Source organism: Poecilia reticulata, chromosome 21 (genome assembly GCF_904066995.2).
Source record: "Poecilia reticulata chromosome 21, P_reticulata-male-v2, whole genome shotgun sequence".
Taxonomy (NCBI): domain Eukaryota; kingdom Metazoa; phylum Chordata; class Actinopteri; order Cyprinodontiformes; family Poeciliidae; genus Poecilia; species Poecilia reticulata.
Window position 1 is genome coordinate 2,589,684 of NC_088850.1, and position 13,169 is coordinate 2,602,852.

General features: G+C 39.2%; 3 protein-coding genes across 3 annotated transcripts; 2 read left to right on the forward strand and 1 right to left on the reverse strand.

The window, feature by feature from the left end:
* Positions 1-272: 272 nt before the first annotated feature.
* Positions 273-4,550, reverse strand: LOC108165743 (cytochrome P450 2K1-like). The gene is made up of 9 exons (XM_017302063.2): positions 4,099-4,550; positions 3,530-3,692; positions 3,298-3,447; positions 2,485-2,645; positions 2,229-2,408; positions 1,808-1,949; positions 1,517-1,701; positions 774-915; positions 273-698 (listed from the first exon to the last, which is right to left on the reverse strand). Exons 1-9 carry the CDS (start codon positions 4,297-4,299, stop codon positions 511-513), a joined length of 1,512 nt encoding a protein of 503 aa, XP_017157552.2. The 5' UTR covers positions 4,300-4,550; the 3' UTR covers positions 273-510.
* Positions 4,551-5,424: 874 nt separating this feature from the next.
* LOC103457199 (uncharacterized) lies at positions 5,425-8,899 on the forward strand. Its single transcript, XM_081602344.1, has 9 exons — positions 5,425-5,552; positions 5,637-5,948; positions 6,029-6,295; positions 6,377-6,463; positions 6,590-6,676; positions 6,766-6,794; positions 6,888-6,944; positions 8,291-8,359; positions 8,580-8,899. Exons 1-9 carry the CDS (start codon positions 5,516-5,518, stop codon positions 8,670-8,672), a joined length of 1,038 nt encoding a protein of 345 aa, XP_081458470.1. The 5' UTR covers positions 5,425-5,515; the 3' UTR covers positions 8,673-8,899.
* Positions 8,900-8,994: 95 nt separating this feature from the next.
* Positions 8,995-12,970, forward strand: LOC103457200 (uncharacterized). The gene is made up of 8 exons (XM_017302081.2): positions 8,995-10,903; positions 11,051-11,383; positions 11,475-11,747; positions 11,831-11,878; positions 12,033-12,122; positions 12,198-12,265; positions 12,482-12,544; positions 12,668-12,970. The coding sequence occupies exons 1-8, from the start codon at positions 10,843-10,845 to the stop codon at positions 12,755-12,757; spliced, it is 1,026 nt and encodes a 341-aa protein (XP_017157570.1). The 5' UTR covers positions 8,995-10,842; the 3' UTR covers positions 12,758-12,970.
* Positions 12,971-13,169: the final 199 nt, after the last annotated feature.

The window sequence follows — 13,169 nt, forward strand, 5'->3', positions numbered from 1 at the left end:
AATAAAAGAAATACATAGTGTGACGTACATTTGTATTCAGCTTCTTTTAATCAAATTTGATGAAATTCCCTTCAGAGGTCATCTAGTTAGTGATTACATCTGATTTAGGTTTTATACCAGAACATGAAGCCTTCTGATGTTTCCTCCCAAATGTGCAAATCAAAACTTTCCCTGTCAGACTTGCAGCTCCAGTTGAAGCAAAAGTTGCTTCTGCAACATATTAACTCACTTTACGAATTTTTATTTGTTAAAAAAAAAAAATCAAATTTTGTTTCTTCTTTGTAATTCTAATCATTTTGCTGGTTTATCACATTCTGGAATAAGCTTAGCTTAGCCACATGTCATGGAACATTAAATCCTTTTTTATGACTTATTTAGACTCATTGCGTGATTTTTATTCATTGATTAATAAGCATGAACAGTGTCTGTTTCACAAATATAGTTTTTGAGATTGTTCTCTAGACATAAAGGTTCATAAAATAAGGCTTTGCATGAACAGTTGATTCTTCTTCACATCTGAGAAACGGCACACAGTTGATGAGGCACAGGGCTGAGAGTGATGCCTCCGCGTGGCGTCAGGTCCAGGTCGTCTTCTCTGACTCCCGGTGCCGGAGTGAAGCGGAAGTGCTGCAGCAGGGTGGTGAAGAAGATGAACAGCTCCATCCTGGCTAAACTCTCTCCGAGGCAGATCCTGCGACCTGAAGGAGAGTTTAAGAGGAAAACGTAAGATGCTTCCTGTCGAAAAGCAGAGAGATTCCTGAACCGACACATACCGGCAGAAAACGGCAGGAAGGCGTCACGCTTTACAAATTTGCCATCTTTGTCCAGAAAGTGAGCAGGATGAAAGCTGTGGGGTTTCTCCCACTCACTGGGATCATGCAGGACGGAAGCCAGGACGGGATAGACTGTGGTTCCCTGCAGCAGACACAATACGGAAACAGAGCAGACATTTTACCTGCTAAGAGTGACAAACTGCTTTACACTTCTCAGTCAGACAATCCAGTCTTTTGGAAATAGTACAAACTAATTCCAGGTTCTTGAATCCATAACTGACAGAGGAAATGTTGCTGAAACAAAATATTTTTGATTTAATCAAAATTAGCGAGGCATGTACAGAGAAAACAGACATAATCACTCCCAAAGGTACATTTTCAAATGTTGTTTTCTGTGCATTCCTCTTTTTATCCACCAGAGGGCCTCAGTCCTCTGGCTGTCCAGCTTCAGCACCAAATCCCTGTTTGCAAATCATCTTCCCTGAAATAAACCGGATCTCAAACTGCTCTCTGCAGGATTTCACACAGACTGTAGAGCAGCAGCAGCTGGTCTGATCCTCTGCAGCTACAATCCTGAACATTTTAGACCAATAACTTCTCCAACACACCAAAAATGTCTTCTGTTCTTAGACCTGTTAAACCATCTAATTTGAGACCTCACTGCAGAATTACTGTACAAAGTGACATCATATGAGCTTTTTCTGGTTTGATCTAAATTCAGATTCATTTTTTTCCAGCCTGACCTTCTTGATAAAGTAACCGTGGAACGTGATGTCTCTGGTGGTTCTGTGAGGCAGCGAGGTGGGAACGATGTTGCCCAGTCTTTGTGTCTCGTGGATCACGGCGTCGGTGAACGGCAGACTCTTCCTGTCTGAAACCTGAACCTGCCGATCTCCTATCACCCTCCTCACCTCCTCCTGGACCCGGTCTGGGAGACGGGAAGCATCAAGATAACTTCTTCACTGCAGCATCGGTGTTTCAGTATAAACTTTTGTTAAAACAACTTGTTCTTGTGATGGGGGTAAAGTTTTTACCTTGTATCTTTGGATATTTGGCCATGAGGAGAAGCCCCCATCTCAGAGTGGTGGATGTTGTTTCAGTCCCGGCGTTGAATAAGTTTGTGACCGTCATTAACAGGTTCTCATTGTGGAAGTGGCTGTTTTTATTACCAGATGCCTGCAAATGATCAAACAATTATGATTCTGCACATTCCTGTCATGCAGCTTTAACTGTCACAGGTGAAATAAAAAAAATGCTTTAAAAAACCAGGCATAGAAGATAAAATATAAAACAGAGTACGTATTTTGTTTGGAATTTGGCTTTTTTGCATTTTGGACGTTGGAAAAATATGTGTTGATCTCATCAATAACAGTAACGATAAACTGTAATGTGCAGGCAAAGCAGATTCAGTCAGAGCTGATGAACTCTAACATAATTTCATCTGAAAGAGCAAACCTCCAGGTTCTGCTTGCGAACCAGAAAGGCGTCCACGAAGCCTCTGCACATGTCCGGGTTCAGCGTCTCCTTTAGCCGCCTGAAGAGGGCGAAGTTCTGTTTCTGATTGGCTGCAGCCGTTTCTATGAACTCCTTCCTCCTTGTGACCCATTTAAAGAGTCGTGGGAACATGTTGTACAGCTTTCAAAGAAGAAGTTCTCATATAAGTTAATGATTTCTCCACCCTGCAGCATGTTGCTGTCTTTGCATTAAACACCTGAATGGACAGAGAACTGGTGAGCAGGACGTTCCTGTTGGTTCGATCCACCATCGATGTGAACTCTGGGTCACTGTATTCGAATCTGCTGCCGTAAACCATGGAGCAGATGATGTTGGAGACGGCGTAGTTAGTTGATTGCATTGTGTCAAAAGGTTTTCCTGAGGGAAAGTAGAAATAATTGGAGGTTATAGCGGCAGAAAAAAAAACGTTTTTGCTGTTTTTGCTGTTTTGTTACACTTAAATGTTTCATCTCATCATGAATGAATCGTTCCTCAATAGTTGAAGGTCCAGATCTTCTGAACGAAGCCAAGCGTAGAACAAAAGGCTGGTTTTTAAAAGGTTATCCATCCTTCATCTCTCTGTGGTTCTTTTGGTAAATATTGAGTAAAACGAACCAAGAAGATTTACTGACTTCAACCAGACAGCGTGACTTCACATTTTAAACTCAGACTTTTCTTTATTTTCCTGAAAGGTTTTGTAAGAAACAAAGTTTTCCTCCAGCTGCAGCATCAGTAGTTAATTTCTCCACTGCTCTGGGGTGAGATGGTGGTTTGTTTAGCCTACAAGGGACTAAAAGTATTTTAATGTTGCACAGGTTGTGATGAGGCAGAACAGATCACTGTTTTTCTCATCATAGGTGAAACTTGAAAACAGAACAATACGCATCAGAAGTCACAACTTTTTAAAAATGTATATATGCAGGACATGCAGGTCTTTGCAACTTTATGACAATATTAATCTGAAAGGAACTATTTCTACTGTTTTTCATGAGACTGCACTGAATTGTTTTATAAAAATGATTAAATTTACCTTTGAAATTCTTAAAAACCTCAATGAGATGCTGACACTCCTCAATGATTTTGTCTTCACACGCCTTCTTGCCCATCCCAAAGTCTCTGAGGTTTGTCAAAGCAAAGCGTCGCATTTCTCTCCAAGAGTCACCGTTCGACCACAAAACCCCTAAAATAAAATCAGGTGTAGGATTTAGACAGATGATTTAGACAGATGTAAGCACAGATCACTAAAGGCTTCCTCTCCTCACCATGCCCTTTGTTGAAGTCATGTAAAATCTGAAATGAATCCCGCTCTCCAAACTCCTCGTCGTGCTGAACCAGAGCCTCCTTCACCGTCTGGTATCCGGTCAGAACCACCACTTTTTGGGGCCCAAGATGCACAGTGAAGACTGATCCATACTTCTTAGAAAACTGAACACAGGAAGAAACTGATCAAGTTTGTGTGACAAATGGGAAGTTTAGTTCAAGGTCACATTGGAGCCTCGTCTGCAGAAGATAGGAAACATCTTCAAGATATTTGATCCACAATTAAGCTAAAAATAGTAACAACCAAAACCAATAAGTTTGATCAGAAGATGGTAAAGAATATACGTATTGAGCACAAAGCTTTTCCCAGCTAATGAGGCTAAAGCATTAAATCCATCACTAACAACCCTAAACATACCAAGTGATGCTTTAGTGAAGGTTTTAACAATAAAACTTTCACTTGTTTTGGCTGTAAATCTTTAGGATTTTCATGACTCCATCAAGCTTCAGTCCGTTACATAAGCAGGATTAATTGAACTGGCATGAAATGAGCCGGTATTGACCTGCTTACCTCCTGGAACGTGTGGTACGGTCTGCTCAGGTCAATCTGCAGAAGGTTTCCAATCAGAGGAAGTGGTCTCGGTCCCGGCGGCTCCTTCCCAGGTTTTCCAGAACTAAAGCTGGAGGAAATGAAATAGACCAGCAGCAGGAGAGCCAGAGTCACCAACCAAGAGGTGGAGGAGAGCTGGAGGAAAACATCTAAAACCCCCATGACTCTGAACAGGTCCAGAGCTCCAGATCAGCTTCTGGCAGTCGGAGTGAGAGCTGGAACGGAAAACAACTGAGAATCGGATTAGTTTGGCTGGACAGATGGAGGAGAAGTTCACACAATGCAGATAGTTAATGATTTCTTTAACAGCTGACACTTTGATCTGTGTCAAAGTTGAGTCCTGATTTTATAGTCTGCATGAACCAGCTGCAGACCTGCTGGTTCATGCAGCCATTTACGAAAATGACCATTTTCGTAAATGGTCATTTTGCATCTTCAATGCAGAATTATAGTTAAAACAAATCATGCTACTAACTTTGTTTAAAAAATCCTTTTTTCAAATCATCCACTGATGTGACTGAAACTGCAGTGATTAACATGAATAGTTTATACTGTTTTATTCTAAATAATAACAGCATGTTTCCTGAGAATTGACCTTAGATGATTAAAGTGGGCAGAGTTTTGTTGCAGTCTCATACTGTGGGAACAGAAATATCATAATTCACAGACTTTAAAAAGCAGAACTGTGTGAGAAAGCTGCATTTTCTCTTCATTTCCAGCTGGAGCGTCTGGATATCCCAACCATGCAGCAGCTGCTGCAGACGTTGCTCACCAGTTTTACAGCATATTCAAACAAAGGGACTCAATCTGTGACCTGAAGATAAGCAAGGAAAAGTTAAATATTCACTGATCCAGGCATGTGTTAAATAGACAAGACTTACATGAATCATTTCATACATTTCAACTAATTTATCCATTTACATTCATGTTTTAATAAACGTCATGCTGTGAACAGAACGAGTTTGTGACTGGAAGTGTTGGTTCTGGAAACACAGTGTCATCTAAAGATTCATCAGAGGGTCATGATGTTCTTCTTCTTCATGGTTTTCTGCACCACACCTTGTTTCTCATCATAGTCCAACGTCTGAGCAGCATGTTGCTCTACAACCTGCTGTTATACGTCTTAACTGAACTAATATGAACTTTTCAGATTCACTGTTACCACAACTTATTTTTCTTCAGCAATCCTCTGACTCTTAAGATTTTAACCTGAAAAAATGATGAGCTCCACCTACATAAGTTTTGCAATGTACAAAACGAAGTATGTTTGAGGAAACTAGGTGTTGTAAGTCACAGGAAATGGGCTCAGAAACCCCGAGTTCAAAGACGTAGATGATAGAAGAAGTAACTGAGACACAGTGAACCTGAGTGGATTAAAATGTTTGTAATTCTGGTTCTGGTTCTGCAGCTTACAGGTAAGAAAACGAGAAATTTTCAAGAATACACACAAGTTTTGTTATTTCTAGTTAGGATTTGAGCATTTTTTTTCTTTTCAACAGAAATCACAGGAAAGTTTTCACCCAGATATGTTGTCCGAGATGGAGATGATGTCACTCTGCCTTGTGATAACATGAGAGATGAACTGGATAGATGTGAAAAAACTAACTGGCTCTTCAGTAATTCACCAGATTCATCAGTTACAGTCTCTACAGACAGACAGGTTTCTGAAAAAATGGAAAGGTTGGAGGTGGCGGCTGATTGCTCTCTGGTCATAAAGAACGTCTCACATGAGGATGTTGGTTTCTACACCTGCAGAACTTCACATATCAATCATAATGATGACGCTCATGCTCATCTGTTTCTCATAACAAGCAAGTTGTTTAAACTATCTAATCATTTTAACATTTAAACCTCAGGAATTAATGTAACAATCATTCGCTATGTTCACCAGTGACGGAGAAGGAAGACGGCGATCAGGTGAAGTTTTCCTGCTTCGTCGCAACAAATGAAATGTGCAAACACACGGTGGAGTGGATGTATGAGGGGAAAGCTGTGGAGGACACCATGATCATGAAGACGTCCAGATGTTCAATTACTGCGGTTATTCCTGAAAGTTTCCTCAAGAACAAACCGGAATATCGAGAGATGTTTTCCTGCAAAGTGAAGGATGATTCCACAGAAAGAGACCAGCTGTTTCCCCTCAGCCCTCAGTCTGCCGGTGAGTTACAGAGAGCTGCGACAAGTCAGAGGAAATGCACATGAATATAGCAAACAATAATAACACATTTAATTTTAACAGGCAGTGATGTCAGCATAACAAATGCAGAAAGAAGCGAAGCTAACGAAACAGAGCCTGCATTCAAAAACACTTCAACGACCCCATTGAGTAACGCATCTCTGTTATATTTCACTTTATCCTGAAAATGTTTTTCTGTTTCTGATTAAATGCATGAGTAAAAAAACATGATTGCATGTTTACGTTGTACTTTTATTCTCTTTCTTTCGTTTGCAGATTTGTGGTTATACATTGTCGTGTCTGTTGGTTCAGTAGCATTAATAATAACTATTCTGGTGATCACTCTGTGCAAACGAAGGGAAGGTGAGAGAAAACTTTGGCTTTAGAAGAAATGAATCGTTCCCAGAAAGTTGTTTGTTGGAACTAAAATGTAATTTTGATCCATTTTTTAGAGGAAAGATCATTAATTCTTCAGGATGTGGTGAGTTTGTTCATTTCATTTTGAATTTTGCTGCACAGGTCACATTGTTCGTTGTGTGGAGATTTAAACTTCCTTTTCTTTGCACTTTGCCAGGAGCAGAGCCTGAACTCTGCTGCGGTTCTGTCTAATCCTGGAAGCGGTCCAGACACGGTGAGAATGTTTCCCCTGAACTCAGCAGCCCACTGGTGGGGATCACCAGTCAGTCTTACACAAACTGGTTACTGCAGCAGTGACCTAAAGGTTTTTGGCCATATTTGGCCACCGTAGTGTCTCTTCTGTTCACAACCAAACCTGCAAACTCATCCAATATCAACAGGACTGAAAGGTTAAATCCTGTTTGTTTTCAAACTAAAGTGTCGCTTTAGGAATTATGCTGAAAATCCATCCATCCATCCATTTTCTTACACCCTTGTCCCTCAGTGGGGTCAGGAGGTGCTGGTTCCTCTCCAGCTAACGTTCCAGGCGAGAGGCAGGGTCACCCTGGACAGGTCACCAGTCTGTCGCAGGGCAACACAGAGACACACAACCATACACACACTCACACCTAGGGGCAATTTGGAGAGGCCAATTAACCTGACAGTCATGTTTTTGGACTGTGGGAGGAAACTGGAGTACCCAGAGAAAACCCACCATGCACAGGGAGAACATGGAGACTCCATGCAGAAAGATCGGGAATCGAACCCAGAACCTTCTTGCTGCAAGGCAACAACTCTGCCAACTGCGCCACTGTGCAGCCCTATGCTGAAAATGATATTGCATATTGATGATCACAGTTACATTTCTAAAACATTGTTGCTTCATTAAGGCTGAAACATGATGTTCCTTTGGTTTCCACACCAGAACTTGTTTTGTTTTTTGTTTTTCACAACCAGAATGATTTCCAAACAGAAATATTTCTGTTTCTGTAATAGCGGAAAAAGGTGACACACCAGCAGAATGTAGCAACAGGTGGGGGAGGAGGAACTACCTTCAGGGCACTGAGGTCACTCTGAACGTTTTTCTAGCATCTCTTTGAAGTAACATTAAATAAAAAAAAAACTATGATAGAATATTTTTGAGAGTTTTGAAACCACAAACTGAGCTTTGGTTTTTCTTGATAGCCTCACAGCAAACTGTGAGAATTTGCTTTCAGAAAAATGTTGGCATTACTTTATAATGTACCATATAATGTCCTTTATTCATTTTCTTAATCAACTAAACACATTTTAAGACTTTGACTTTGTGACACAGAGCAGAAAGGAGAATGAAGAGAAGTGTAGAAAGTGTTTCTGTTTTATTCAGACTGAAGAATTTTTGCATGAATTTTATTCACACGTGATTAGTCGCCTCTGCAGGAGGATAATATGTATAAATTGTTTGTTAAATTCTTCTGAATGCATTAGAACATGGATGCGTCCTGCACTCAGTGACCTTCAGCCGACTGAAAGGAAATCTCCGGGTCGTGTCTGTTGTCTTGTGAATCTGTGTCAGTTAGTAAAAGTTTTCTTTTTGTTTAGGTTGACCCTGAAGATGAAGTGCCCTACGCCACCATTTGCCACACAGAAAATGCAAAAAGTAAAACTTGGGTAAGTTTCCTTCTGTTGAGCTCTATGATGAAATTAGGATCTGAAAAAGCAGAACTGCTGCTGGCCTGAACGTCTGTGAATCGGATGTCTTGCTTCATGTCCAGTAGATATGAAGGCGGCTGCTGTTACTCACTTTCCTGCGTGATGTTAGAACATTTTGAAATGTCAGGCTCACAGTGACACATTGATGAGATCAGATTGAATCTGTGCTCTCGTTAAGGACGATGAGAAGCCAGGCGACTCGGTGACCTACAGCTCCGTGAAGGTCGATTCTCCTGACAGCCTCAACGCAAACCGTCAGAAAATCACATGAGCAAGAAACTAAACACTTTGCTTCTGAAAACCAAACCTTATTTATCACAAAGTTAAACTGTTGTTAAGATATTAACTGGATGCTGGTGTGATTTATTTCAGTTGCGTAGTTTCATGAATGAAATCTTGTATTTCTTTTATTTATCACTGGATTTGATAAATAAAATGTTTGTTTCATCGCTGATGTTTGTTGCATTTAACTGTGGAATAAAATAGTTTACACGGGAATTTCCGTGTTGCATTCTTGACAGTAAAAGTGTTTAAATACTGATATTGCACAGAAAAAACACTAAAGAACCTCTTTACTCCATCCATCCTTCAAACGGCTTCTGATCCACATTACTGCATGAAAACAAATGATTTCTCTTTAGTTAATACAATCCCAGGTCATCTTTACAAAATATAATTTCTTACTTGAATGTTGCCTGAAAAACTCACAGCTGCATTTTGTTTCTATGTAAACTGGGTGTATGCGCAATCTGGAGTTGTGTGCTCTTTCCCACAGTTAAGAGCTCTGTAGATATTGAAGGAGAAGCAACAATGTGTTCCAGTGTGAAACTTTAAATAACGAGTCAATAAGTCACTAAAAAAGATAAATAACGGAATTAACCAATATGGCTTCCAAGGACTTCAGTTTTCTGGGTCTCTGGCAACGAAATTCACTTAATTACCAAATAAATTTTCTTCCAGTAACTAAAAACTGAATGTTTAAACTAATAGTAGCTGGTCCTGAAAGGACGAGGACATCTAGTGGTGATGAGAGGTACTGAAAAAAATCAAACTCAGGAACAAGAGGGGAAAAAAACACAACAAATTAATTATGTTTCTTAGACTTTATTGAAACAAAAAGTATGAGAATTACATGAAAAACAGGTATTTAATATAAAATATAAAACTTTGTGTTTCTATTATTAGAAATGTTCCTGGGTCATTTCCTGGCAGCCTAAAGATCAGCAGGCTTCATTTCTCACAACTTTCAAAAATAGAATAAACTCTTCAACAGATCATCTTTAAATAGAAAGAAACAGGAAGTTGAGCTTCTCTGTTCTCATGCTTTTCCAGAACTTCTTCGTTTATTGATCCAATAACAGAATAAATATGTATCCAGGTAATAGTGACTGCTTCTGGTTTACCTGCTTTCTTAGTTTGGGTTTTTATCAGTTGTTACTGATGAAAGTATTGTTCACAATGCATTATAACACTGACTAACAGATCTAAGGGCAGAAATTAACAAAATCTGAATATACTGCTTAAAAAAATTTCAACATTTCCTGAAAACAGCTGAATATTAATCAAATTATTGATTTCTAAGCAGATAATTAGATTAACCAAATATGACATCTGAGAGCACTTTAGGTCTGATCAAAGTGATTTAGTTTTTGTTTTTTCTTGAGTATTTTAAAGTTTTTAAAGAATCAAGGGAAAAACCACAAATGTGATTTTTTTTTTACACACATTTCCAGTCACAGACGACATGCTCTCACTTTTTCTGCTTGTTTATGGATCTGAATTGAATTCATCTGTGTTTTCAGCAAACTTTGACACCTTGAGGACTTATAATGAAATATTTTCATCCTGATAATGAAGTTGGAGAAAATAATTCTTCTCTTTAAGCTGTGGAAAGTTATGAACTTCTCTGTAACTGATGAGGAAACTGTCAGATTTAATCTGTAATCCGCTATTACAGATTACGGTGCGGTTTGGGCCTCGTGTCTCGTTGGATTTTTACCCAGGAAGCACATTGGCTAAACCGTGAGTCAAACAGCCACTGGGACTGACTACTGTATATTCCATTGAGGGACAGTAACTTTAACGTTACATACACCTTTCTGAACAGGCGAGGGCGCACTTTCTCCGTTTATAATTGGAAATTAGATTTAAAGGCACTCAGTGATTCAGCTGTAGGTGCATAGAAGCAAGAGAGACGGGTTGAAAAAGACAAGCATTCCCCTCTTAACACAAATTTAATTTGTGTTGTTCAGATGTTTGTCAGCCTCACTGAGATCAGAGTTAAATATATAACAGGGTGAGAAAAACAAAAGCATCTTAGGAAGAGATAAGTGAACTACGGAAGAGGAACATGAAATTCAGGAAGTGGCGACTAGCCTGCAGTTCAGCAGAAATGAACTGACACTTCAGGCAGAGAGAAGACAAACCGTCCAAGAAACAGAATGACTGAGTTCACATCAGCTCAACTGTCTTTATGTCTGATTCTGGCACTGAAGTTTACAGGTGAGGATTAATGTTCCTGCTTTATGTTTTGTATTTTACCTAAATGAAGTGAGTTTTCTTGTTATTGGTGTAAAATTGTTACATTTCCTGTTGTGTCGACATGTTTTCTACTTTTAGCTGTTTTTCTTCTGTTGCTTTTCTCTGCAGTAACAAAGCAAAGTTCTTCTTCTGTCATCGTGAGAGGAGGAGATGACGTCCAGTTGGCCTGTGAAAACATGATGGGTCCGATTCACTGCTTACGGATCCACTGGCTCTTCAGTAAATCAGCTGAGAGATCAGCAGTAGATCTGGTTAAGTTTGGTCAGACGAATCAAACTCAGGCTGCCAGAGAAAGAGCAGACAGACTGAGAGTCTCACCAAACTGCTCTCTGATCATTCAGAGGGTCAGCGCTGCCGACGTTGGGACGTATTACTGCCAACAAGTTGAAAAGACAGACCAGAAGGAGAACAGACACACTGTCGCTTTGTCTCTGGTTAACAGTGAGTCAGTATTCTCAGCCTTATACCAAATACTAACCAAGTACTCAGCTTAGTCACCAGCTAACCTCAGGTCTCTGTTTTCCTCCTACAGTTACTGAACAGAAAGACGATGAAGAGGTGAAGCTAAAATGTTCTGTTATACCAAATGATCCATGTAAACACAATGTGAAGTGGCTTCTAAAGGGTCAAAGTATTGATGAACATAACACAGATATGGAGACAAAATACTCTGCTTGTGCTGCTGAAGTCACCTTTAAAACTTCACATTATGTTTATGATCTGGGCCGTTATAATTCACTGCAATGTGAAGCAGGAGAGTCTGGAGGAAAGCAGCAGCAGTTTTCCTTCAGAGCTCAAACTACAGGTGAGAAAACTAATGTAATATGACAATCTCAGGCTGATAAATTTAGCCTTCATGTTTTAATGTCATGAAATTTCTGAAAATAGGGAAGAAAAATAAAATACCTGAAAACAATGAGGCAGAACAACCATCTGGTGAGTCAGGAATCTTTGTTTCTCTTTGTCTTGACTTTTGAATTAAGCATTTCGTCTTTTAAGATTATACAATGAATGCATGAATAATATATACATGTTTGTACCACATATGTATAAAACTGCATGAAGTTAAAAAGTTTATTCCTATTTTTAGGTTTGTGGTGGGTCTACGTCGTCATAGTTGTCGCTTTGGCAGCTTTCCTGTTAGCTGTCGGGTTTTTCATGAAAAGGAAGAAAAATAAAGGTGTGATATCCGACTGAAGACATGAATAGGTTTAGTATAAATACTAAAATATGTCTTTGCATTTGCTCTTTGAAGGAAATAAAACACGAGTGAACTCACCCCCTGCAGCTTCTCAGTCTGCTTCAGAAGTGAACCAGGATCCAGTAAGTTCCCACAGCACCGCTATCCTCCATTAACTACCCAAGCTTCATGTCTTTCCCTTTTATCAAGCTTTTAGGAATAAATCACATGTTCAAAAACACCCAGACTTAAAAAAGAACTGGTCTAAATAAATGAAATGAAAGTTTCTAAATGTTGGAAATCACCTAATATCTGACTACATTCCTGTGCAGTTATTTAGGGTTCTTGTCTTTGTGTAGGATGAACCTGATGCAACCATCTCTTATGCTTCAATTAACCTCCCAAAGAAGAACAACAATCAGGTACATTATCTGAATATAAGGTTATATTTTAAGAAGCTGCACAGAATATTAATATAAATCTCTCATTTGTGGGGAATTGTGTTAATCTGCAGTCATTTATTTGCTGCACTGTGTTCATCGCAGGTTCGGGGAAGTGATGCAGCAGTGACTTACAGCGCCGTTAGAACAGGAGCATCGCCTGATCCAAGCCACCTCTATGCTTCTGTTACATAACCAAACTGGTATTTTGGTTAATTTAAAAGGAAATAACTGGAATAAGATTTTTAAAGCAACCAAAACACAATATATTAACTTTATTTATAGGGTATAGACTTTGAGGACAATTTCATACATGAGCTATTTCAATTTAAAATGTAAAACTACATTAAAAATGTTGTCTTAAAACAATAAAAAATGCTTGTCGACAAATTAACAATCCTTCTTGTCTTGTGTGACTGTGCAGGAAATTTCTGTCCACCAGGGGGAGATGCGGGTCAGGATATGACTGTCACAATAGTTCCCCACTATTTGCAGTTATTGCTAAAGTATTCAATATAAAACGATAAATCAAGCCTGCATGTTTTTGTCATGAAATACTTGAAAATAGAAAAAAAAAGAATCTGTAAGATTTTTTTCTGTACATATC